The 27,691-nt window shown below is 46.1% G+C and overlaps 1 protein-coding gene across 1 annotated transcript in view; it reads right to left on the reverse strand.

The window, feature by feature from the left end:
• LOC135275147 (slit homolog 3 protein-like) overlaps window positions 1-27,691 on the reverse strand; it is a 516,506-nt gene that overhangs the window by 13,277 nt on the left and 475,538 nt on the right. Inside the window, exons 7-9 of the mRNA XM_064376518.1 lie at window positions 24,919-24,990; window positions 18,942-19,105; window positions 7,870-8,011 (exon numbers count right to left, since the gene is read on the reverse strand). Of these exons, the coding sequence (XP_064232588.1) occupies window positions 7,870-8,011; window positions 18,942-19,105; window positions 24,919-24,990 (378 nt within the window). The remainder of the gene's footprint in view (window positions 1-7,869; window positions 8,012-18,941; window positions 19,106-24,918; window positions 24,991-27,691) is intronic.

The following is a 27,691-nucleotide window of genomic DNA, read 5'->3' on the forward strand; positions in this document are numbered from 1 at the left end:
CAATTCTCTTGCTTCAGCATCCCAAAGTGCTAAAATTACAGGTGTGAGCCACCATGCCTGGCCTGGGTTTCATTCTTGTCTGCGGTCACTCAGCTTCTCAGGCTGTTTTAGGCACTGGCTGAACACACAGCCCCTCCTGGAGGGCCAACGCCATTGCATGATGAGGGTCAACCCTGCCCCAGGAGGCAGCAGGAATTTGTCTGGGGTGGGGGCATGGTTGTGAACGGTTTGTGTACCTTCAATGTAAAGGAAAGAAAAGGATAAGTGTAACCATAACACCCCCCCCACCACCACCGCCACCAAGAGCTAAGATAAATCAGGTGCTCAGATGTTAGACACAAGGCTGAGTTTTACACGGTTTGTCTAACTTAACAGTGACACTCTCTGAGGCAGGTCTTTTTAGTTATTACCATCTCCACGTTAAACATAAGAATATTGAGGCTCAGAGAGATTAAGGCACTTGCCCAAATTCACAAAGTCAGGGAGAGGTAGAGCTAGGACTCAAAGCCAAGTTCATCTGACTTCAAAGCCCAAACTCGCAATCACCAGGCTTTGCTGAATACCGTTTGCAGTGAAAGTGCCTTCATTTTCTCAGTCCCTTCCAGCTTGTCCTCAGGGAAAATGGCCCTTGGTCATGGGAGCAAGGTTGGGGAGTGTGCACAGATGTGTGTGTGTGTTCACATGCAGTCTTTGTGCAGCAGGTACCCCTGGAAAGGCTTTGTACTTAGCCCAGTCCTGCAGCCTAGAACAAGGATGCAAAGGTCCAGACTCCCAGTGTGAAGAGCTCAGTGGAAAGGACAAAAAGAAGCATTCGCATCAGCAAAACCTGTCACATTTAGGGATGTGTCTGAAGCCAATAGCTGATTTAGGTCTCTCTTAACCAGCACATGTGTCTTCCTTTGTCTGGCAAACATTCTTCAGGCTGCAAACTGATTTAATAGAACTAGCATAAAAACAAACATACAAATCAAACATCTGAGCATCTTCCCGCACCAGCAAAAACAATGGGAACATCTGATGGGGATTTCAGCCATTTGTGCTCTGTATTGATTTGCCCTAGTTCCTCAGATGCTTCCTTAATGATCTGTCATTTGCAAACGTGTGACTAAACACAATATATTTCTAGCAATACAGAAGTCAACATGATGCCGGAGAGACTGGCAGGGGCACGGCTGCAAGGTTAAAAGGTCCTGGAGTATATGGAAACATTGGCAGTAGTGGTGATGACGATGATATAATGAACACCTACCACTTATTGAGGGCTTTTGATATGTCAGACACTGTGATCCTCACACACTGGCTCAAATTATTTTTTTCAACAGTACTATGAAGCAAGTAGTATTATTAATATATCCATTTTACAGATGAAGAAATCATGGTACGAAGAGGTCAATTTGCCTAAGGTCAGGTAGCTAGTAATGGTGGAGCCTGAACTTGAATCCAGGTTGGAACACAGTGCCTGTGTTCTTAACCCTCAGGCTATCCTGCCTCCCACCTAGAAGCCACTTTTGTGGTTTTTTAACTCTTTCCCATCTCTCTCAGTCTTCTTTGACTTGGGAACACTTGTTAGGATGTCCAGATCATGCTGAAGGAAGGAAATCCCATGCTTATTCTTCCTCTAAGTCATCCTGGGCCAGCTGCTTGGACCAGACAACTTAAACCCCAAAGGTTCAGTTCCTGATCCTTCCCTATGCTAAAAGAAGGCTGAAAAGGAAGGTTCCTTTCAAGGTTATGCTCTGGGCTCACCTTCTGGGGCAGTCCCTTTCTGGCCTCTCTCTTTCTTTACCATTGGTCCTCATGGCTTCAGAAAGGTAGACTGTTGACCAGGTGCAGTGGCTCACACCTGTAATCCCAGCACTTTGGGAGGCTGAGGTGGGTGGATCACCTGAGGCCAGGAGTTCGAGACCAGCCTGGCAAATGTGGTGAAACCCCATCTCTATGAAAAATACAAAAAATTAGCTGGACATGGTGGTGGGTGGGTGCCTGTAATCCCAGCTACTCAGGAGGCTGAGGCAGGAGAATCGCTTGAACCCGGGAGGCGGAGGTTGCAGTGAGCCAAGATCGCGTCACTCCAGCCTGGGCAACAAGAGCAAAATTCTGGTCCACAGAGAAGATGAGGAATGTAGGCATATCTGAGACAAGCCATTCCTAACCCATGCTGTGTGTAGACACCTGGCATCGCCTACAGAAAGCAGAGGTACAGACACAGCACAAAGCCAGATTTGTTTTTCTTATTCTGTGCATGTGCTCAGATGCCACAGAGGAAATTATTTTTTTGTCTTAGGAAAAAAATGTATGAAGAATTGCATGGGAACTTGAGACTAAATCATTCCGTGATGACACATACATATACCTGGGCATAGGTTTTTGCTTTTTACATTCTTTTTAGTAGCTTCCAAACAGTGTGCTCACCTTCTCCATGTTATGTTATTTAATCTTCATAGGAGATTTCTAGGTAGGTATGATGACCCCCTTTAAGTAAAATGGGGAACTGAGTGAGGCATGAACATGCTAAGGAATGTGTTCAAAGTAAGAGGCAGAACAGGGATTCGAACCCTTAAGTATGGATCCCAAGGCTCTGTTTCGAGCCACTCTGTCTGATTACCTTCTTTTTTGTACCACCTGCTCCCATCCCACCTTATCATCCCTCCTTCCATGTGGCAGTCCCTCACATGGAAACTTGGTGCTCTCAGAAAATCCAAGAATCACTGATGTCTATAATTTCTAGAACATTCCAGCTCTTTGGTTCTGTTTGCTGGTTTGTTTTGTTGTCCTTTTAATTCTCTCTGTGTGTCTTTTAAACCCCCTGGTGGCTGGTAAGAATGGAGTATTTACTATTGCTAAGCGGCTGCCTCCCCATCTCAGAGAGACAATGTGGTTAAGGATGGCAGGGTGAAAACGGGCTATTTCCCCACCTAAGATGCTCTCACTTATGACTGGACATGAAAACCTGTCTATAGCCTTTCTTCATGGAAGACATTTAGCTTCCATAGCAGAAGATATGAGACATGGGATACCACCACGGGGAGACGCAGAGCAAAAATGGAAGGATATGAGGCTCTAGGGACAGCTGGTCCCTTCAGAGCTTCTGAAGACTCTTAAGAGCATCCTGAAGACCACAGAGCAGAGGAACATGTGGGTTTCTGGGTCTTCCCATCATCTATCCCTGCTGGAAGCCAGAGCTGGTTCAGAGAACCGACAGGGTGCAGTGAGAACGTTGCCATCAGTGGGAGCTCAGTTTCGAAGAAAATCTGCAGTGAATCATCATCTCACTGTGGGTTTTCTGGAAGAAAGCTATTTTTAGAGGAATTGGCTCTGGTATTTGGGGACACCAGCACACATTTCTCTGAGCTGCTTGACTTTGGAAAACATCGAAGAGAGTCTGCAAGACTGCTTTGCATGAGAGATAGGCAACCCCTTCCCCTTCCCCTAAAGCTGGGGAGTACAGAACCCCTCCCAAGGTTCTGGCAATTTAAAAGAATCACTAGTAGCTAAGGATTGAGAAGAGGGAGTGGAGAGCCTAACACGGTACCAAGCATTCCTAAGGAGGAAGTATGCATCTGGATTATATAGGTGGCCATGGACAAGGGATGGAATTTTTGATAAGAAAAAGAAAAACAAGCCACATTTGGATGTCTTTGGAATGATAAATCAGATACCTCCTATTCATCCTGGGATGCATCCTGCTGTTTCAACTCTCTGCTCCCTTTTTTCTCATCTTCCCACCCATCTGCTGACCTTTCACATGCTAAGAGGATGCATTTTTCCTGCTTTAAAGACTTTTAGGCAAACACACAGGTCCCCAGGCACATGGATGAAGCAGGTTCCCCCTCCAACCTGCTCTCAGGTTCTTTTTTACATGTCATCTCTCCAACTGCCCTATCCCCAACCATAGAGACCTGCCTCCTCTGCTTTACTTTTTCAGTTGCATTTTATCACAGAGAAGGAGGAGGCAAGCCCCGCAAGGGAAGTCCTGGGTGATCCATCTGGTAGACTGTGGGTGCCCGATACACAGGGGCAGCCTTATTTCCATATATGAGTACATTTGTATGAAGACGAGCTACTCCCAGGTTCAAGTCATAATGCAAGTGGCTAGCCAAGTTCCAGAATCTATTCTCTCAACCATAACCCTTTGAAGAACTGACCTATGTTTACGGAGGAATCTCTTATGTAGGTAGCTCCAGCTCCTAGGATGTGGCTTCTAACCATTGTCATCATCCTGATAAAGATGGTGGTGATAGTTGTAGTAGTTGCCACTGTGAACTAACAACAATCACTGCTAACACAGTATACCATATGGGCCAGACACATTTTACTATTCTCATTCACCTAACTTCCTTTTTTTTTTTTTTTTGAGACGGAGTCTCTCTCTGTCACCAGGCTGGAGTGCAGTAGTGCAATCTTGGCTCACTGCAACCTCTGCCTCCTGGATTCACAAGTGATTCTCCTGTCTTAGCCACCCTAGTAGCTGGGACTACAGGCACGCACCACCATGCTCAGCTAGTTTTTGTCTTTTTAGTAGAGACGGGGTTTCACCATGTTGGCCAGGATGGTCTTGATCTCCTGATCTCGTGATCTGCCCGCCTCAGCCTCCCAAAGTGCTGGGATTACAGGCATGAGCCACCATGCCTGGCCTTCACCTAACTTTCATAAGAACCAGTAAAGAGGTGCCATCAGCCTCTGCATTTTGCAATGGAGAAAACTAAGGCTCAGAAAAGTTATCTGCCCACGGCTACCAGGCAGAGCCAAAGCCGGAATGCAGGTCGGCCAGGATCCACAGTCTATACTCTTAACCTCTTCGTTGTTTGTCTCTGCCTATTTCTGGAAATGCTCTAGCTAGGATGGTCATTCTCAGACATGGATTTCGAAGACTAGGTGGTGACAAGACCTTTTATTTTGCCAAGTGTGGCAATCTCTTTGTGTGTACTATATAAAACACATAAATTATAATTATACAATAATTACACATATAGAACACACATAGACTACTCTGTCTTCAGTGGCTATCATTTTGTAAAATAAAAGACATTTTTAAAAACAATGACAAGAGAATAAGGAAGTCCAAAAACTTAAAGGATGCACCTTTAAAATGAATATTTTTGCTCAATAGAAAAATATCACATTGTTCTGGTTTTTGCACTTTACCTGGTATCAGGAAAAACTCAGTCATAATAGACAGGCTCTGGGCAATTACTGTTCTAGCTTGTCAATGTTGCTTTTAAAATTCAGCACATCCAGGTGTGAGTCCAACCTTCCAGGTATGATCTGGTCTGCACAGAGCCCACCTCTGATGTGGTTATCTGTAGTTTCTCTCTCTCGGAGAGCTGAGCTGTGCACCCATGAGGTCTAGGCTGGGAGTAGAGAGATGTGAAGTGGAAGGGGCGTGGTAGGCCCAGGGCCCTGAATCAGGGCTGGGGTGGGCTCACTGGCTACAGCCTGGCTTCCTGGACTGGACTGTTTCATCAGACTGTAGTTTGGGAACCTGGCCAAGGGAAGGTCTGTGGCTGCCAAAGAGGAAATATAAAACCTGGCAGATGGAAGGAGAAAAGAATAAGGTGGGGCAGGGAAAGAAAGGAACGATCCATAGGAATCTGAAATGAGATGAGGGCTGGTGGGAATTCCAACTTGAATATCCATTGTGGGAGGGCCAGAGGCCCATTCTGGTATGGATGGAGAGGGAAGGGGAGTGAAGGTTAACTGGGGGGAGAAAGAGATGGGGGTAGGAAGAGAAGTGGGAAGACCATAGGTGGGGCAAGGGGGAGAGGGGAGAAATGCACCGAGGGAGGGAGGAAATGATGAAGGGGAAACAGCGCCAAAAGGAAAGAAAGCAAGAATAGAAAAGAAGAAGAATGATGTAAGGAGGGACATATTTACAGTAGATTAGATAGTATGTTGGAAGGCCGTAGGAGGAACAGGAGAGGTAGGTGAGGACCAAGCAGACTCCGTGGAGGAAGAGCTCTCTGAAGCCAGAGCAAAGGACCACAGGGACTGAGGAGAGCTGCATTAAAACCCTAAGGGAATGAATTGTCAGTGTTTGTGGAAAGAAAGGCGGAGGGCCACAGAAGGTGGGGATGGCAGGCAGAAGGATCTTTACTGACCAGCTCCTGCCTTCCACGTGGTTTGGAGGCATGGGTTGTGTCTACTGGGGCTGGAAAATGGGACCGTAAAGGCATCAAAGAAAAGCTGGCAAAGTAGGTGAAGAAAGAAGAAACGAAGACTCCACACCACTGTGGTAAGTCACGTGCTTCTTCCCATTTCAATCAAGGTAAAGTCAAAGTCTTTCAAATGTCGCAGGATGTGGCCCCTCCTTACCTCTCTGATCTCATCCCCTGTTACTGTCCCTCTTGTCTACTCTACTCCAGCCACACTGGTTTTCTGGAGTACCAGGCCCACTCCAGCTTCAAGGCCTTTGCACATGTGATTCCCTCAACTTAAAACACTCTTCCTCTAGATAGCCATTTGGTTCTCTTGCTTATTTCATGTCCTTTTCCTGTTTCATTTTCTTCCATAGAATCTACCTTCTGAAATGTTATCTAACTTACTTTGTTGCTCATCCCCTCCACCACTACAATGCAAATGTTATAAAGGCAGAAATGTGTCTGTTTTGTTTGTTCCTGTCTTTCCAAGCACAGAACAATGACAGGAAAACAGTGGGCTCACAACAGACGTTTACTGAATGAATACATGAATGAATGAGTCCATGGCCATCTACCAGAATGCATTGGGAACAGAAGGGCATACACAGGCAAGGGGAAGAGGAAGAGGAGCAAAAAAGAAAGAAAGGAGATTATGACAAAGCAGAGAGGCAAGGGAAATATGTACCTCTTATTTGGAGGAATTTTACCTAATGATGTTTTCAGTAGAAGGTTCCATATAACGAGTTTTTAAAATCAAGCCAACTAAAGGTGAAGGCAGAAAATGAAAACAACTGCTTCTATGTAAAAAGTAATCTTGAGGTCAGTGTTGACTGGTCCTCTACTCATTTTAGAATGAGATACTTGCCATTTTCTAATGTATGAGGCGAGAGTGGACTAGGCCAAACTCTGTGGACAAACACATTTTACTGGAATTTTTGACATTCATGTATACACACAGACATAAACAATCTTGTCTCGTTACCTATAAAAGATCAAGTCTACAGGACATAAATCAGATCTGAGGTAATTAAGAGCTCAGTCCCCCTCTCAGACAGTGGTAGCTAAGAAATGAGTGAGTTATTCGTTTATGCCCCACCACTTCCACCACTATTGTACGGAGTACCTGCCCGCGTGCTGAGGACTGTATGAAGGGCTCCACGTGTAACATTTCAGTTCGTTTTCACAATGACCCATTGAGGTGTCATACTATAATTATCACATTAATATAGGTGAGAAAACTAAAGATGAAAGAGAAATTATTTTACCTGATGTCACACAGCTAGTACATGGTACGGCCAGGATACAAATACAGTGTGACCCTAGGGCAGGGATTGGCAAACTCATTGGGATGGGTCAGAGAGAACATACTTTAGGCCTTGTGGACCACGCAGTCTTCTGTGGCAGCTGCTCAAAACTACCATACGAGACCAGCCATAGACAGGACACACATAAACGGATGTGGAGGTGTTCCAAAACATTATATTTACAAAAATAGGCAGTGGGCATCCTTGGCCCTAGGCTATAATTTGCTGATTCTGATCTTGAGTCTGTGCTCTTGACCACTGCGCTATCATAGGTGGGAAAGTGTCGAAGGACAGCAAAGAGATTCCTGAGTGTTTTTAACCGTCAGCTCCAACAGCCCCACACGCAGATGGCCTAGTGGGTGACTGCCTGGGAAAGGGAGCTGAACTCACCAGGGACAGGTGTGGGGGCATCAGACGGGGGCACTTACATTTCAACGATACCCTCCGGCAAGTTGGCAGGAATCTCCGTCAAGCCCTTTCCTCGACAGTCCACGATACTATTGCTGCACGTGCAGGGCGAGGGGCAGGAGATGGAGTTGGCGTTGCAGGATGGGGGCTCCGAGTGGGGGCCTGTGGAGCCAAGACACAACTGTCAACTTATGTCAGTGTCAGGAACTGCCTGGGCTTCTGTGTCCTTACCCAGCATCCCAAGGGCACCGCATGACCTGACAGCCATCTGAGAAATCATTACCAGCTGACATCTCCCTTCACCTGGGAAACACAGGTGCCACAGGCTAAATATTCAGCAAAGAGGGAAGAGTCTGACTTTGACCTCACCGTTTCTGCGTTGCTCCGCCTGCTCTGTTATCCTGTCACCTCTGTCTTTCAGAAAAACAGGGGCCCTCAGAGTCAATCACACATGAAAATACGCTGCTAGAATCTGAAGAGCATACGATGGGACCACTTTCGCAGGGCGCACCTTGGGGTTCTGGCTTTTATCTGATGATTGGATGCTGAGTGTAAACATAGCTTTTAGACCTTTCTCTAGCGGCTGCAAGCCACAAGGCTATTGAAACCAGGTGGCAGAATCTCCCTATTTGGGGCGTTGATATTGTCAAAGTGTTAATACCCCCATCAGCAACTATACTCGAGGCATTTCCAAGTGGCTTCTACGTCCAGGGGACATGCAGATAAAACCTGTCTCACCCGAAAAAAAGGCGAATAAGTTACTACGTATTTTGGAGTCAGCTATTAATTCTGTTTGAGGTGAGAATCAGTGTGAATTTCAAACAAAGTGATAGAAAGCCAAGCAAATGGTACCCAAGGAGCTCATTTAGAAAGCCGAACGTAGATAGACATATCCATTACTAACCTAACTCAAGACTCAAAGAGTCACCAGGAATCTAAATCACTTTCTCTGGTGGTCACATTAAATCCCGAACACAAGAAGTAAATGCAAATGTTTTAAAGACATTGTAAACATTTTCATGCTATGACTGTTCCTTCAAAGTGAGGTAAGACTCTCAATCACATGGTTATCTTTCCAAATGTGGAGTTTTTTGGTCCAAAACAGAAGCTCAGCCCCACATCCCTCCCAGGGCCTCATCCCACTGCTGCTGGATCTGGCCGACAGGGGTTTTTTCAATGTCTTTTCAGATTGCTCTCTCAGGGAAAAGAGCCAAGACTGAGACCAAACTTCGATGTTGTCTGCAGATTGCTGCACTGCTTGGACATGGGGCCTCTGGCTGGGGGCTCTTAATTGTAGATTAAATACAGAACACAAAAAATATCTGCAGGGAAAAAGTAATTTTTGGATTGGCCCCTGTTCACTGGAGAAACCGAGTCTGGGAAGCCAGAGTGGGTCTAGCTACTGGGGCTGAACCAGATGACCAGCTGAGCCTCATGTCCTCTTTGGATGCCGGGGCTTAAAACGGAGGGTCACCCTCTCCATGTTCAGTAGTCCTCATGGCCTTAAGGGTGATTCTTCCCGTAGGGGCTTCAGTTGACATTTACAGCTTAATTTAGAACGTTCACCTTCCCAGAAAGTGCCAGCCCAATGACCAAAGATTCTTATTTCCCTCCACCTCACTTCCATACACACAAAACAAAAACTGAAAATATAGCCTCTTCATGGGGATGTTTGAGAAAATATTCTTGCCCAGGGTACATGGACTTCAAAGTTGCCAGTGCCACCACACAAGCGGATCTAATGGGGACCATGGAAAATGCCAGAAAGGTGATGACTTACACTACATTCCCAGCTGGAACATTATGCTAGAAAGAGTGGTGATACAGACTTTGTTCCAAACTGGGAAAGCCTTTACACGTCTGAGAAAGTGGCAATCACAGAGAGCCAGCCTGTATGAGCCTCAGCTCAGGAATGAGCGAGTGTTTGTGGCTGAGAGTGTGGGCTCTGGGTCCCACTGTCTCTATCTGATTCCTGGTCCTATCACTTCATCCTTATGTCCCTGTGCCTCAGTTTTCCCATCTGTAAAATGAGTAAAATAACAATACTTATGTCATCGCATGGTTTTGTTGTGAAGGCAAAGGAAATTAATGGCTGAGGCGTCTTTAGACACAGGGTAAGCACTTAGTAATGTTCGTTTTTATTGGGTCTGCTCTGCCACAAATTGCAAGACCTTTGGCAAGTCACAGTACCTCTCTCTGAGCTTGTTTTAGTACCATGTCAGTGCATAAGGAGTTTGGATTGAATGATTACTGAAGTCCTTTCTGGGAGAGAATGAAAATACCTTACATCATCTTTACCTCCTCTGCTCCCCCTCTCTTTGCAGACAGCCAAGGGAATTCTACAGTCTGAAAGGCTCCCATCCCATCCCCCACATCTAAGGGAGGGTGGGAGCAGTTGGCCTCAGATGTCAGCGTTTTTGAAGTACAGATGGTGTTCCCTAAAGAAAACTGCCAAGCCTGGCCTTCCACATCAAGGGGAGAGCACACCTGACAAAGCCAGGGAGAAGCCCCACACTCGGGACACACTCCTGTTTGGAAATGTCAGGAATGGGAGTCTGAACTCTTGCATTTTCCATCTGTTCAGGTGGAGGGACTGGATGACCCTCCCTCATTGGATCTATGAAAATATTACTTGAATGGGGTGTGTTGGAAAAGGGGAAAGAAAGATATCATATTCGAGGGCTTATAATGGCAGTGGAAGTTCTGCCATGGAGTTCTTCCAAAAGTACCCCTTCTGACTTCTATGCTGAAATTAATTCTGTTCTAAACCAGACCCAGGGTATAGCCTTGAGTCCCACTGAGAACTCGCTGCGTCTTTCCAGGGTGATTCCCATTCTGTGTGGTAGGATGTGTTACATTTCAAGGGATGCTATCAAGGCAAAAAAAGTCTTTGAAAAAGATTCCTTAACCAGGTCACTAACAACACCTTTAATTAGCAGAGAGAAACAATGGTAATTACAGCCTCTGACGGCAGCCTGGGCTGGCAGCTCACCAGCCAGGCATTCACACATGGTGAGGACGTTACCTTCCTGTTTAAAAATAACACTTCTGGTTTACAGTGAGGTTGAAGGATGGGTTCATTTTCCCCAGAAACATTCTCCTGTGCTCGATGTCCATGGACCAAGCCCATTTCCCTGTGGGCCGTGGACAGCTAGACGGCAGAAGTCCCTCCACTTTGCTCCCTGTCTGAACTGAGATTGGAATGTAAATTCCATAACGGCAATGGCTTTTTCAGTCATAACCACTGGTGTACTCTCAGGGCCTGAAACAGGGCTCCATACAAAACATGGATCCATAAGCATGCCTTGGCTAAATGAGAAGATGGTCCATGAAGGACATCAGCCCAGAAGCCCGGCAGATGTAGAGGCTAAGTGTCACAAAGCTACAGACATGAGTGTTCCTTCTGGAAGGGCCCTGAGGGGAGCTCCCTGAGTTCTGAGGGCCCTGGGCTTTGGTCAGTAGGATGAGCTGTAGAATGGGGAGGTGGAACGGCCATGGGAGATGGGACTCTGTCCGCAGCTCTCTTCTTTCTACCACAGCTTTCCATGCTGGCAAAACCATTTGTCCAAGTCACCTGGGGCCCATCTGAGCCCATCTCACCTGCACAGGCCAGGGTGTCCTAGGCACTCTACTGAGCTCTAAATCCATCCCTTCCAGCCCCTTGCTGACCACACATGTTGGGGAAGGTACAGGCAGTGGATTTCCAAGCAGGACAACGTAAGGAACACTTACCTTTTTACCCAGCAAATTACATGACTACAAGCTGGGAAACTGAGGAAGGGGAATAGCAATTTTATATTGGGATAGAAGGAATCGCTCTCTATATCTTTGATGAAAGGGGAACCCCTGTCTGCATGCACATGTGTGTTCCTCTTGCACAGCATGCTCTTACAGGGGTCTCATGACCCACACTGCCCTTGAGTGAGCCTATCTACTGGTAAGGAAAGTGGCCTTCACTGAGAGCACAGTGAGGCACTAGGCTCCAGAACCCGTTATAAGATGTTCTGCTTAGGAGCACGTGGACTTGCTCTCCATGTCTTCATTTTTAAATAAGCATCCACGCTTTCTGCCCTTGAAGCTCTTTTAGTAGCACTAAAATGCTGCTCTGCTGAGGTGGGTTTCTTCTCCAGGAAAGGGAGATAGGGTTGCAGCTCAAGTACACGTCTCCCCTCTGGAGGTCTTGATCACTACTTTGACTCTGGGCTCTCCAACTGAAGCCAAAGCTGCCTTTGTCCCAAACCAGGCAGAAACTAAAATTTCTAACCTTCAGATGTCTTTAAGGCTCCCCGGACCATGGCCTGTTGACTTCAAGGAGGATGGGGCAGAGCCTGGGGGAGTGGAGGCCCCTCCCCGTTCCTCCTGATCATCGATGGGGCTGCCTCTAGTCCAGGGGACACTCAAGTCAGTGAGAGGGGAGGGATGCAACTCCAGCCCAATCTCTCTCAGGGAAAGTCCCTGCGGCTGCTCGCATGGGTACTGTGCCTGGTATCCCATCCCTGCTGCTTGTGTAACTCCCCCCGAAGTTATCAGAAAGAAGAAAGACTGAGCCATAATCAGGGACCCAGCTCCTGCCCAGCCACTTTCTTCTTTTCCTAATCGGTAAATGGGGATGATGATTGTGCTGAAAGCAAAGGCCCCAATTTGTCTGCCAAGATGAGTGGGGAAAAGATCACTAAACTTCAGACTTAGATGGGCCCATGGAGATGGCAAGGAAAGAGGAACCCTGAGAGAGGAGGGGACTTGCCCAATGACGCCATGGTGGCCAAAGTAAGAGTAGCCATTAGTCTCGTCACTGCAACTAACATTTATTCAATGTGTACTATGTGCCAGATGCTGCATTGAGTGCTCTATACATATCATCTCACTCGATCCTCATAAAACCCATGACTTAGGTTCCATTCTTCTTTTTCCCCTTAGCATGAGATGAAGAAGCTGAATAGGGAGGTTAAGCAAACTGTCCAGGCTCATAAAGTGAGTGAACAACAATGTTTTAATGTTTAGCCTAGTGCTCTTCTTTCTGTCTGCTCTGCCAAAAGGAACCCCAAATTCCTCTTTTTATTGCCATGAAATTGAAAACCATCAGAGCCTTGGAATCTCAGCAGGTAGGAAGAGCAGGCTCAGGGACTGAGACACAGATTGTGTAAGCTACATTAGAGATGGTCAAACACTCTTGTGTTAGAGCTGTGCTTATTTCTTTCTATCTTTAAAAAAAAACCTCAGCCACAATGAGCTATCACCCTATCCTAGTTAAAATGGCCATTACCAAAAAGACCAAAAATAACAAATGCTGGCACCAATGTGGAGAAAGGGGAACTCTTATACACTGTTGGTGGGAATGTAAATTAGGACAGCTACAATGAAAAACAGTATGGAGGTTCCTCATAAAATTAAAAACAGAAGTGCCAATATTCAACAGTTCTACTACTGGGTACATATCCTAAGGAAATGAAATCACTGTGTTGATGAGGTATCTGTACTCCATGCTCATTGCAGCATTACTCACAATAACCAAGATATGGGATCAACTTAGGTGTCCATCAGTGAACGAATGGCCAAAGACAATAAGCTGTAGATAAACAGTGGAATGAATACTATTCAGCCATAAAAAATTCTGTCCTTCGTAGCAACATATGGATGAAATGGAAGGACATTATGTTAAGTGAAATAAGCCAGATACATGAAGATAAAATACCACATGATCTAAGTCATACGTGGAACCTAAAAAAGTTGATCTAATAGGAGAGAGTAGAATGCGGCTTACCAGGGCCTGGGGAGGACACTGGGGAGGAGGACATAGGGAGAGATGGATCAACAGGTACAAGTTAGGGTTAGAGAGAAGGAATAAGCTGTGGTGTTCTAGTGCCCAGTAGGTGGTGACAGTTAACAATATTGTGTTGTATATTTCAAAACAACTAGAAGAGGACGTTTTGAGTGCTCCCAGCACAAACGTATGAGGCGACAGACATGCCAAATACTCTGATTTGATTTTTCCATAATATATACATGTATTGAAACATCACACAGTATCAGTATGGTCAATGATTGCGTGTCAATTCAAAACAAAATAAAAAAAATTACAGAGTATTTTGAAAGTCTGAACAACAACAAAAAACCTCACCTAGTAAAGTACAGAGTAGAAAGCTCCAATGGCCTTGTGAGCATGGGGAAATAAATTAATTCCAGTATTCAAATTAAGCATCCTTACTGGCCTCTGGCCTTTCAAAAGCCAACAACAGACTGCGATGACAATGGGACTCGAGCAATTATGATGAGAATATAAATGAACGTGATTTAAATACCAGAGGCATGATAATTTTGGGAATGGCTAAATAAACCTAATAATCTCATTCCTGCAATGTCCAATTATGGTGTTTTAATTAAAACCTCCTAAGGAGATGGGTGGCTGGCCATGGCTTACCTTAATTATCTTTGTACTTAGTAACTAGTCCCAAATTAAAAAAAAGACGATGAAAAGGGAAAGTTCCTTGTTTCCAGAGAGATAAGCATATTTTATTTTTAATAATAAATGAAGAAGTGCTTATTGAGAGGCCATTAGGTTCAAGCTTTGTTCTAGGCATTTGGGGCACCTGAAAAAGTGTACGACATGGCCCTTCATGACTAGAAGATAAGATTGATGTTTGTAGGAAAGGATATCTCACATTTAAGGCCAAGGGCAGGTAAGTGTGAAACAGATGGACAAACCCATGAGTTCAAAGACATTCAAAGCAAAGAGATGACTGATTCAGGATGTCAAAGATTAAACCAATAACCTTGAATTACAAATTGTGCCTGGTAGAAACTCTTCCAGATTAAGGTACCAGAAAATTAACAAGTGGAAAATAAATCCTAAAATTTAACCCCACCCCGAAAAAAACCCTTTAGATGAGGATGAAAAAAAAAAAACAACAACAACAAAAACAAAACAAAACAATAACTTGCAACTCACGTAACATGAACTTCTTCTCTGGTCTATGATCATGAACTTTGATAAAGTTCTGGTCTGGTTCAGGCCATAAACAACCAGACACTTCTAGCCATAGGGCCCTAACCCTCCCCTTGAAACAAGAAAAGTTCACAGAAATCCTTTCTGCAGTGCCTGAAGGGAGCCAAGTAGTCAAGTTGTCTAACATAGGGAAAAAAGTTAATAAAAAATAAAATAAAGATCTATTTCCCCACCCTTGTGAAAAATTCCCAATAGTCTCCCCAGAGGAAGAAAATAAATGCCTTCAATGGGAAAGCTACAGTTGACAGAGGAGATGAATTTTGCCAAAGTGCATTGCTAGCAAATTTCTGGGTTAGCTGGAGTGATAAGGAGCCCATATCCAGGGCTTCTGGGGAGAAGAAGCTGGGCTCCAGACAGCTGGATTTAATTCAAAGGGAGATATCAGGGACTTGGGCAGGCAGAGGCCTCACAGGCTGAGCGAGATAAAGCTCTTTCCTGTCTCTGAAGCCATGTGTTTGGTGAAATTTTCGATACCACGTAAAGGCTCAGGGAGCTTTTCTTATGCTGCCTGGATGGGGACTGCTGCTGATGAAGCTACACTCGGGAATGGCTTAATTGGTACCCTGATGCCTCTTTCTCTCCTGAGTGGGTGACCTCTGTTTTGTAAGAGAAGTTATTATCCTCAGCTCTTGACTGAATTTCTCCTTCTGTGAGTTATCAGGTGAATAGCTTGAATTAGGGGGATTTGGGGCTTTTACAGTTAAAAGGGCCGGTGCAGTGGCTCATACCTATAATCCCAGCACTTTAGGAAGCCGAAAGTGGATCACCTGAGGTCAGGGGTTCGAGACCAGTCTGGCCAACATAGTGAAACCTCATCTCTACTAAAAATATAAAAAATTAGCTGGATGTGGTGGCGGGTGCCTGTAATCCCAGCTACTCAGGAGGCTGAGGCAGGAGAATCACTTGAACCCAGGAGGCGGAGGTTGTAGTGAGCAGAGATAGTGCCACTGCATTCCAGCCTGGGCAACAAGAGCAAAACTCCGTCTCAAAAAAAAAAAAAAAAATCACAGACAGGTCCATACACAATAGTGTCCTTCAGATGCCTTGTGGGGCTCAGGCATCGGGGCAGGACCGGCGCTGGTGGTGGTGGCATGTGGAGCGTAGTCAGTGCTTGAAGACAGCTCTTCTCCTTAACCTCCCATTTCAGGGCCTCAAAGACCGACCACTTGCGTTTTAACTGTACATTCACAGACTGAAACTTCCTCCACGCTGCTTCCTCTCAGTGTTTTATCACGGTCTCATAAAGTGCATTTAACAATTGTTGAAGAGGCATTAGGTTGGTGCAAAAATATTTGCAGTTTTTGTCTTTGAAAGTAATACAAAAACCATAATTATTTTTGCACCCAAGAACAGAAGCTTTTGGAGGGCATGTTCCACATGCACCTGAACAATGACGGTAGGAGTTCATTCTTCATGGATGTTCAATGCACCAGGGCCGCCAGACCCTTATATCTGACTTTGACCTTTTCAGAGAGTGACCCCTCACAGCATTCTAGTTTTTAACCCATGAGAGCCTGCTAAAGCACTAAAAGAATCCCTCACGCATAGGGGTCTCAACACCTCCCTGCCCTTAATTTGTACTACAGATGAGAGGGTGGAGGTTAACAGCATAGTAATATCTGGAGCCTTTGGACTAAAGTCTCATGTCCTCAAAAGACACCTGGCTTCACACTAAGAAGCTCCAGGGACCATCACGAGCAGTGGGATTAATCCCTTTAAACAGAAATTGATCAAGGTGCTCCCACGTAACTATGAACCTGTCTGCTGGACCTAACCTTTCCAAAGGAGAATGAGTGAGACATTCAGATTGCCTGGACGTTGGAGGGTCAACCTTTCTCCCATGGTTTTGGATCCTGACTGCTGCTGGGTGAGCAATATCTTGCTGCTCCTTTGACAGGAAGATGCTTTCTGACGAAAGTGGTGTTTGTGGTCATACACTACATTAAACCTGGCACCCACCTGTAATGATGTGTTTTGTCATTCTAATTAGTTTTTCTCACCAGCTCTTGGATGACTCCTACACTCTATAATTATTTCTTTCACTGGCACTTATGCCGATATTGCACCCTTTACCGAATAATTACTGTAATTATAGTCACTATATTTGAATTTGGTGTCTGCGTGATAAATGGTTTTATTATATGTGTTTGATGGGAAGTGATTTCTAAGTGGGCGTCTATAGGAAGTTATTGAGGTACTGCTTGAGATGTGTTAAAATATTTTCAGATAATAAATAACGCGATGAAATACCAACATGACGGGAGGAAGCGGCGGCGAACGAGATGAAGCTGAATTCAAGGGAAATTCTTGAATATCCCAAGTGTGATCTAAGAGCAGAAGAGTCCGGACAGTTTGTGATTCTGGCCATACAGGAGTCCTACAGCCCATGCTGGGCCCTGTAAACGCTTAGTTCTGAAGGTGGACACCAGTTTAGAAAGGTGAGAGGAATGCAGACCGCACCGTGCTTACGCTCCCTGGGGTCCTTGATCCCTCCTGCATGCCAACTCCCCAGGCTCAGCCTTTAGAGGCCTCTGGGCCCCAATTCCAGGACTGAGCTCCTGAAAATCAAAATACCGCTTTGGGAAACTTTTCAACAGAACGCTTTATGGGTTTTTTTTTTTTTTTTCTTTAGAAAGTCAAGGAATTAGCTTTACTTATTTATCACAGAAAAAGGAAGGGTTGGTGAGAATGGAAGGTGTCAATGAAACATAAAAACAAACAAGTAAAACTTAGGACCCTGGGTCAAGTGTCGGGGATCACGCCTGTAATCTCAGCACTCGGGGAGGCCGAGATGGGCAGATCACCGGAGGTTGGGAGTTCGAGACCAGTCTGGCCGACGTGGAGAAAGCCTGTCTCTACTAAAAAAGGAGGTTGTGATGAGCCGAGATTGTGCCATTGCACTCCAGCCTGGGCCACAAGAGCTAAAATCCATCTCAAGGAAAAAAAAAAAACAAAGAGAACTCTGTTTTTTTGTTTTGTTTTGTTTTGTTTTGAGATGGAGTTTCACTCTTGTGGCCCAGGCTGGAGTCAGTGGTGTGATCTTGGCTCACTGCAGCCTCTGCCTCCCAGGTTCAAGTAATTCTCCTGCCTCAGCCTCCTGAGTAGCTGGGATTACAGGCATGCACCACCATCCCTGGCTAATTTTTGTATTTTCAGTAGAGATGGGGTTTCATCATGTTGGTCAAGCCAGTCTTGAACTCCTGACCTCAGGTGATCCACCCGCTTGGGCCTCCCAAAGTGCTGAGATTACAGGCATGAGCCACTGCTCCCGTCCAGGACCCATATTTAAAAGCTACATCCCCTGGGAATATTTTCCTGAGTTACTCAGCCACCTCCCATCCCCAGAGATCTGAGCTGCCTTCAGTGATGTGTCTGTACCATTCTGTTTTCTATGCTATGTAGGCAATCTGTGCTGCTATTACATTTCCATTACCCACAGATCAAACTCTTATGTTTGCTCAGCACATTTTGTGGGCCCACTAAACTATAATAATTAAGCTCCACTTATTTAGCTTTTACCAAGTGCTGTGTATTCTGCTAAGTGCTTTATGTGCATTATTTCACTTAATCCTCCCAACCGTCCTTTGAGTTATGAACTATTATTATTTCCATATTGCGGATGAGCAGTAACTTGCCAAAGTCACACACTGCTAAGGGACAGAGCTAAGATTTCCGGCCAAGCAGCTGACTCCAGAGCCTACATTATCTTGTCTTCTAATTTCTATGAGCAGTGGGACGGCAGGAACACGTTAAGCGGATGCTAGAACCCCTCCGTTATACCTGTTTCCATTTTAGGTGTGGCTCAACAAATGTTCGGTGTCTTACCATCAACGGACTATGAGGCTGAAAAAGTGGTTCACGAATTCCTTTAGCATTTCCCTTTACCAATGACAAGAGTTGCTGTTTTTAAACCCTTTGAGGCACATCATAGTTCTTTAAGTGACTACCAAGTACTGAGGATGACCTATGATGTTCCTTCCACACCAAGTTCTGGGCTAGGGTGTGTGTTCAAGGTCAGGGTGATGTTGTGGGAGCTCCTGGGTAGGTGGGTCATAGCACAGGAGGGGAGAGCAGGTAGGGCAGCCTCACCTGGGCATACGTACTCCTTCTTCTGCACATCCGCCACATTGAAGCCCCTCAAGTGCACAGGAGCCATGCAGAGTGTGAACTGGCCAACTGTCCGTCGCTGTCGCAGCCAATCTGAGAGCCAGGCCAGGTGGCAGTCGCAGTACAGGTGGTTGGAGTGGAGGCGCCTGGGAGAGGGCGGGACAGAGGGAAGGCATGGTCACAGAGTGAATGGGGAGGCTTCCACTGGCCAGACAGAGTGGCCAAAACCCCTGTCGCCCCTTTCTCCAGTGTGAAAATCCCCAGGCGCCCAGGGAAGCACCTCCCTCTGCACTACCAATAAACTGGGACCCTGAACCCCTTTATTGCCAGGTCACATTGAAAGGATGCCTCCAGGGTTCCGAGCAATTGCCCATTTCTTAATAGCAAGTCCACGCCCTTTTCCTTTCACTCGAGCAAGCCTCAGCACATAAGAGATGGGGAGTGACATTATTACAGTGGCATCCTGATTCGAGTCAAACTTACAAAGGGGCTATTTATCTCTAAATTTCAGTACTTCAGCCAGCATGAGTTACAGGTCGCTTGAAATATGCTTCTCAATTTCAATGCCCCTGTCTCCGGTGTCACGTAGCTGAGATGCTGTTGCCTCTACCTGAGTTGTTCTTCATTCCCTCCCTAAATGTCCTTTAATAAACCCACTGTATGTAATGCGTGTATGCCTAAAACCAATACCAGTTTCTGTGCACTAGCTGGAGTGAGCAGGGGGCAGACAGAAGGGAACATTTTGGAGGATGTACCTCCTTTCCACCCTCCCACTTAAAGAAGGTGTTGTCCACACCAGACTCCTGGAATCCGCAGCCATCTGTCCACAGTGCCCTTGCTTTCCTTCCCATGTTCAATTCTGTCTGGTGTATTTGCTATTCCGACTGATTCGGGTACAGCTGGACATATTTTCTAACCAGTTTTGGGACTCTTCGGCTTTCCCCCTCTGATAGCTGTGGTTCCAGACGAATTTCCTGCTCCTGAGTAGATAAGAATCCCTTGAGGGATCTGTGTGTTTCACTTCCGAGGGGAATCACATTGGGTTAAGTGACTTGAACTTCCTTTCCATGACCAGGGAGGGAAATTAAGGCTATCTAGGAACTTCTAAGGGTTCTTTCCCAAGGTCTCTCTATCAGGGGTTCCCAGTTTCCACATTCCCTACAACCCTAGGTCATTAGAAGTTGGTAGTGGGTAAGTTTTCATCACATCAGCTTATCATGTACTTGGATTTCGGATGTACATTTTAAATGCCTAAATCCTGAACATGCTAATCAGCTAGCAGTATCTAAAGACTTTCAAGTACTCTGTGTCAAGCTAGTTATTACTGAGTGTCAGCCCTGTGGAGAGGCTCAGGCACCCTCCACACCCTGGAATAGAGAGAGCTGAAGGGCTCTTGACCAAGCTCCATGGAGTGTAAGGTCCACATTGCCAGACACTGGCCAAGTGCAGCTACTTCCTGCTGGATGCTAGCAGGGCCTTCCCGCCACTGCATGGGCCTGGGCCACTGGGGCCTCGGCTGCCTTGGGGCCCCCAGATGCCATCATATCAGACAGATTAAATGAACCTCGATCCCATATAAAATGTAATTTTTTTCTGCTAACAATTTTGCAAACGACTTTTATGATTTTGTTTCAAAAATGATTAATCTGGGTGTAATTTTCTTTTTGCACTTCCTAGTGGGTTGCACACACTTTCACAGGCTCCTAGGGCCGAGAGACAGTGAGTACAAGGGGTTCCACGCAGTTCTCCCCTCTGAGTTTGAAAGCTTAGAGTCCCAGAGCTGAAGCAAGCACTGCTTCCTCTTAGCCTGGACTCTGGAAAGAAGTGAGGTAGGCAGGAAAGGGTTGGGGAACCAGAATCCTAAGCTGGTGGGAAGGACCTCAGTCCTAGGAGGGAAAGCAAAAGCTCTGTTTATTCATTAAACGTCAACCACTTTGTGCCAAGAACAGAGAGGAGGCTTGGCAGTGGACTTTCAGCTGATTACAATTTCCTAAAAAGTAGGAAGAAAAGGACGGGGGATGGGGGGGTTCCATGGCCAGTAAGCCCCCACCAGGTATAAATGTTGCCCAAGGAACGTGGCTACAGTAGGTCTCTCTGTGGGATAAAGCAGAGCACAGAGCAGGCTGCAGGGGCATGCGCAGCCTGAGGTGCCGTTCTTTTGTGTGTCAGGAGAAGCAGAACCTTTTAATGAGCGTTTGGCTTTTATTTGGAAAGGTGGTTGTCCTCTTGAGTGCAGTGAGGCATGGAAGCTGAGGCAAGAGGGATTCTCTATGAGCCAAGGAGCGTGGGTGCATGAGGCAGATCACAGATCAATGCAAACAAATTCCCGTCGGTTCCGATCAAGGGTAAGAGATCAATGGAACAACAAAAATGATGTTTAGATAAGTCAGATCCTTACTGAGCTGATTAATTTCTGGGATAATAAAAATGTCTGAGGTTTCCCCTTTGGAAGATTCTATTAGGTAATCCTTTCTCATTCCTGGCTGGCTGGCCCCAAGCTATCTCTCTTCTTAATATTGCTGTAGATGGTTCCGATCCCTTTGTCCATTTTCAAAGAAGTTTTTTTCCTCCGAAGAGCGCCAGAGAAAAGAGGTGACCCAAACTGATTTGGAGCCACGAGAGGGCTCTCATCAAAAGCCCAGGGCAGTGGAGTCCAGGGTGGTGGACAGAGACTGTTCCCTCTTCTTGGAATTGTATCCACCAGCAGCACCAAAAGAGTCAAGCTGAGTAAATTCTTGCCTTTCACGACATGTTTGGGAGATCAAGTTAAGCAATATCATCCCAAACAGTAATATTAAAAGAAAAATAATCATATTAAGCATGAAATTAGAGCTTAGGCAGTGTCAGGGGAAGCTCGAATCCTCTTGAGTGAGAAAGGACATGATTTTAATCACTTTCAATAGTTTTGGTGAGGTGTGATGGTAACGACACAAGGAAGGGTGGCCTCCATAGGCTCCTGGGCTGTGTGGAGGCTCTCACCCCCCTTCCTCTGTTCACCTGGCACCTGCTCTTCTGCCTTTGTTCCTGCTGAATGGCCTGAGCTCAGGCTGTGACGGTAAACTGCCCGAGTCTGACACAGGCTCCATGCTTTCTGACTTTGACTTTGGGCAGCAGTTTAACTTTGGGCCTCAGTGTGATCGTCTGTCAAATGACGATATTAGTGGTGCCTCCTTCCTAGGGCTGTTGTGAGAATTGAAATGATTCACGAGAAGTGCTTAGTACAAGGCCTGGCATGAAGCAAACCACTGAAGACTAGCTCCAGACTTCACTCTCTTCCCAGTCCCTGGCCCTGACTGGACAAGGCTACAGTTCCTGATTTAGGTACCGAAGCACCGAGGTGACTAGGTGGGTCCTGCATGTTGTTCTGCAATCTTTTGCTGATGAACACATCATACTCCATGTTGATGAAACCACCTCTACAGAACATAAGGTGAATGAATACAAATGCCAATTTATAAAAGGTGCTTTTTAGCCACAGATGCTAAATTAAATTTCCAGCAAATCCTTTTAGAGAGGGTCAGTGTTCATTTTCTATAAAATGTGGCTTTCTGAATTCAATATAAAAGCTTTCCTTTAGAAATCCCATTTATGACTTCCTTCCTCTCTCCTCTTCCCCTCTTCGCCACCACCACCAGCCGTCTCCCCCCCAATCCCATACACACTTTAATTACAGTGAAGGGGGATTAGTCAGCTCAAGTCTCCAGGGAGTTCTGTACAGAGCCATCTCTGAAATTAAACTAAAGAGAAAATGGCAGCAGGCAGGGAGCAAAGAGAACAGACGAGATTGATTGATTGATCTGAACTCATCAGATGAATGTTCAGGATGGCAGAGAAGAATGACAACAGAAACCAGTTGGAAAAAACCCTCCTGTTCTCTTCCCCCTCCCTACTGCAGCCCAAACAAAGCACCCCAGATCCAGGCCTAACCCTGTCCCCCCAACTCCCATGGAACGAGCTCAGATTCTCTTATTGCTGCTCCTAAACCGAAAATAACAAAGAAGGGAAGGATAAATCACAGGAACAGCTCACAGGAGCTGGACGGCTGATTCCTGCAGGTGAGAGTCATTTTTCTTCGATGCAACCCACTCGTCTGGGGTAATGCAAGCCCAGCACCCTGAGGCGCACTCTCGCCTTCTTGCCCAGAAGCCCTGGGCCCCACTCTTTGCCAGCTCATTTGTGGTTTGCTGGGAACTTTGAAGAGGTCTTTGAAGACCAAACGGCTTCTTAAAATTCCATTACTGCACTATCCTATTTTAAGAGGGAGGGAAAAGAACAGATTTTCTTGGCTGAGTTATGCTATTGTATGAGGGATCCAGGGAAGAATCTGGGAAGCAAAAATGGGAGCAAAGATTATTATTCCTTATATTAACTAGTATTTGTTGTGTGCACACCAGGTACCAGGCACTTTACGTGTTAAACTGCACCTCATCCTCATGGCAACTTTGAGGGAAGCATTCATTAACTCACTTTCCTTGAGGCATAAAGAAATGGAGAAACTTCTCCAAATTAAGTGGCAGAGCTCCAATTTAAACTCAGGCCTGACTAACTGCGAACTCTGTGTCCTTCTTAGGGTTCTCTGTATTGCCTCTTTATAGAAATTGCTTCTTTGGTCTTTGTTTTATCTTTGTCCAAACATAAAGTTGCCTTCTCATGAACGCAGTGGTTCTCAAACTTCATGAGCTTTAAATTCTCCCGGAGGTCTTACAAAAACCAGATTGCTGGGTGCCACCCCAAGAGGTTCTGATCTGGTATGTCTGCTGTGGGGCCTGAAATCTTGCTTTTCTAACATGTTCTGGGTGATATTGATGCTGCTGGTCTAGGGACACCACAGGGGAAGCACTGCTTTAAGGATTTCCAAATCTCATGGATTCTGTGTTGCTCAGGGAGCACAGATCAGATGGCTGCTTGCAACTTTCAGTCCAGATTTCTGATAGTGTGATAATAATGTAACGATCAATATCATTTATTGTCTACCACTTGCCAGGCACTTTAAATATCCAATTTCATCTGATCCCCACCACCATTCCTATTTATAGAGGAGGAACAGAGGACACAGAGCTAATAAAGGGGCCTCCAGGAATTCTAGCCCTTGGCTTTGGCCCTAAATGTTTCTGGCTGACACCCTTGGGAGCTGGCTCTCTCTGACTAGTGCGATGCAAATACCAGCAAAGCTCTGCCAACACAAGCCAAGTATCAAGTGTGAAACTCTCTGGAAAGGCTGACAGAGTCCACTTACAGAGAAACTTACAAAGAAGTTCCTGACTGGGAGCAGAGGGGAACTCCCCAGGTGGTAAGAGCACTAGAACTGCTCTTGGCATTGGTCATGATGGGGAGATTTGTTTCCTGAGTATGCACACTGGAAACTTAAGCCCACCTAAGACATTAAAGGTAAAGAACCAAGTATGAGAATGACAGCCTTCTAATATCAGAGTATCATCCAGGGAGCCGTTGAGCCGGGAAATGTGGTGGATGGGGGCTGGGCAGGTGGAGAGAAGGAGGGGCTCGTTCTCCTGCACTATTCATTCCCAAGGGGAAAATCACTGTAACCACCAGCAATGTGACAGAACTGCCGATGTTATGTGACGTTAGCTAAGCAAATGGTGAATCATTCAGTCAGGGTTGTATATGTTCTGTGACAATGTAAAACTAATAATCTTTTCTATCAAGATGGAAAACATGCAGACAATACAGGAAGAATTCCCACAGTTCTAGGGTAAGAGAAATGAGTCTGTCTGATGCAGAACAGTGGTTCAGAACCACGGGTGGCACCATGACCTGTCTCTGCATCCACGCTCACTCACCAAGGCACCCCTTGGTTAATAGCAAAAGAAGGAGGCATTTGAATACGGGAACCATCTGCCAAGTCATAGCACAATAGGTTTTATCAGCAGCTTAGAGTGCAGCACTTTGGGCACGAGGTAGGGAGTAAGTGGGAGAGATGCGTGGACGTCTTACTCACAGAGTTCTGATCTTCGGCATGTGGTTGAAGCTGGTGACCAGGATGCGACTGATGTTGTTGTTGTTGAGGGTGCTGTGGAGACAGAGAAGGGAGATGGTCAGCCAGGGAGCAGCAGGGGGAGGCACCAAGATGCTTATAGAAGGGTGGGGGAGGGAAGGATGTGACTGCAAGACCATGAATCAAGAATCATGGCCCGACCAGCGGAGCAGCTGAAGACAGGTGGGCGGGTCTCCAGACGAGAAGAGCATGCCCGGACTCCTTTATTCAGGTGGAGCCCTCCTTCCCTCTACTGCCCTCTCAGGACTTGCCTACCCACCTTGAGTAAGAGTGTCAGTCCCTGAAACCCTCCTAAGCACGGAGTGCTTCATTATAACATCTCTAATTCTTACGACTACAATGCCAGTTACGTATTCCTGTCCTCGGTTTATAGGGAAGGAAACAGATATGCTTAATAACACACAAATCTAGAAACACGCTATCCTATTATGGATGAGGAGGCTGAGCTACAGGGAGGCAAAATAACTTTTCCAAGAACAAACACGGCAATGCTCTGGAGATGGGACCTGAGCCCAGCACTACCTCACTGCATTCTCCTCGTCCCATCCGCTGCATGTGTCGCCTCGCACAGGATGCTGTGGGGATAGTTGATTCTGTATTTTCTAGGCATCTTCTGACTCTTTCAGCACATCTAATCTTTTTTTTTTTTTTTTTTTTTTTTTTGGAGATGGGGTTTTGCTCTTGTTGCCCAGGCTGGAGTGCAGTGGCGCAATCTCAGCTCACCGCAACCTCTGCCTCCCGGGTTCAAGCGATTCTCCTGCCTCAGCCTCTCAAGTAACTGGAATTACAGGCACCTGGCTAATTTTTGTATTTTTAGTAGAGACAGGATTTCACCATGTGGGCCAAGCTGGGCTTGAACTCCTGATCTCAGATGATCCACCTTCTCAGCCTCCCGAAGTGCTGGGATTACAGGCGTAAGCCACTGTTCCTGGCCTTCAGCACATCTAATCTCAAGCAAGTCTGTGAGCTCTGTGCGTCTCTTCTTTCTAGTGCATCTCCACAACCATAAACAGAGCTCCTACAGTGCATGTTAGCACTGACAGGTACTTTCGTGCAGGGAAAAGCAAAGAGAAAGGAGTGCGTTCCATAAATAAACCAGACTGAAGTGAGGCTGTTGAAGAAGGAAGCCAGGCTACAGACAAGCGCCTGGCTTACCCTTCTGGAGGAACCTATTACAGATGCTTAGGGAAAGCATGGCAGCTAAGGAAGCCACCTGCAGAGGCAGAAACATCATGTAGCAGGTGGACCTTTTGCATCAGTTAGCTCAGTGGCTACCCAGGTGGAGAGACACAATACGTGGAAAGTCAGACCTAGCTCTCAGCTCCCTGACCCTACACCTGTCTCACTGCACCTCTCAAAGAGCAAGAGTTGGATACAGCCCTTGGTACAACCCCTCATGGTGGCCCCTTGTTCCTGTGCCCTTCTTTTTTCCACTCCTCCCAGAACCACATCAGACATCCCCTACTCAACCCAATTCCTCTTCCCCTCTCCTGGGTCTCCATGGGCCCCTACTGGCCCAGGAAGGACCCTTCCTTTGGAAACCTTCATGGGTTAAGCCAGATATCTTTCGCCCTTGGCTTTTTTTAGACACATTATCTTCCTCTTAAAATGTCCACTATATTCTAAGTCTACAAAGACAGGACCATTTGCTATCTGGTGCATTACTATAGCCTCATGTCCTGCTCTGTACATGGCTGAAATCAAATCCTACTACTTCTGAGTTGTGTGGCCTTGGGCAAGTTATCAACATCTCTTCTCTGCAGGTTCTTTGTCTGTCAGAGGAAACAGGTAACGGTACCTACCTCACAGGCTGGTAAAAGGCTTAGCATGCGGTATGTGCTCCGAAAGTAGAGGCTAATATGCTACTGACATTGGTGAAGAGAATCTAGTCCTGGCCTGGCCTATTATATTCCCCTCTACTGCAACCCCCATGGAAACAGAAACAGAGGTTTACCCAGCATACAGTGGCCCCCATACTCTCTATCCCACCCAAGGGGACCTGTAAAGACTCCTTCTCCAGCCCCCTGTGACCCCAGTCCAAAGCAGGGTTCCAGTGGCTATACCTCCCTTGACCCAGACTATTCCTATAATCCCCCATATTTACTTATCATCTGCTTGGTGAAGGGCACAGAGCCTAATTCTTTTTCTCCCTCCCTTCTTCCCTTCCTCCCTCCCATATTTACTGTGCACCTACACTGTGTCTGGCACTATTAGGCATATGGTACAGTAAAGAAGAATGAATAGACAAAATTTGCATTGCCTGCTTCTGCCTACTTTGTAACCTCACTAACTCACCAATGCAGGTACTTGGCATTTTATGAAGTTGAACCCACTTAGCTATTTTCTGTGTGTGTGTATGTGGGGAGATGCTTAGTGGGGGATAATCTATCCTGCCTCTGTCTATCCAGAGAGCCTTCAGAATATCTCATCAAACAACACTGAAGAATTTGTCACTGCCAGCAGACCAGGCTCTCTGCCTTGGCAGGGAGCTGCCTGGGGGTGAGGGCTATGCTCCTTTCCCCTTCTCCACTGGATTAGGAATGCCTCCAGGGCAGAAATGATGCTTCCATTGCCCCTTCTGTCCATTTCAGAGTTCTGGGCTGTACACTTAAGGGAAACCAAGTTAGGGTTGTTGACTGAGCACCAAACAAAAAATCTGAGCATCCTTCTTATCTCTCAAAGAGCAAGAAGCCTTTGCAGAGAAGGGGCTTCTTTC

This window comes from Aotus nancymaae, unplaced genomic scaffold (assembly GCF_030222135.1).
Source record: "Aotus nancymaae isolate 86718 unplaced genomic scaffold, 86718_ANA_hifiasm-v0.15.2.pri h1tg000015l_1, whole genome shotgun sequence".
NCBI classification, from domain to species: Eukaryota; Metazoa; Chordata; class Mammalia; order Primates; family Aotidae; genus Aotus; species Aotus nancymaae.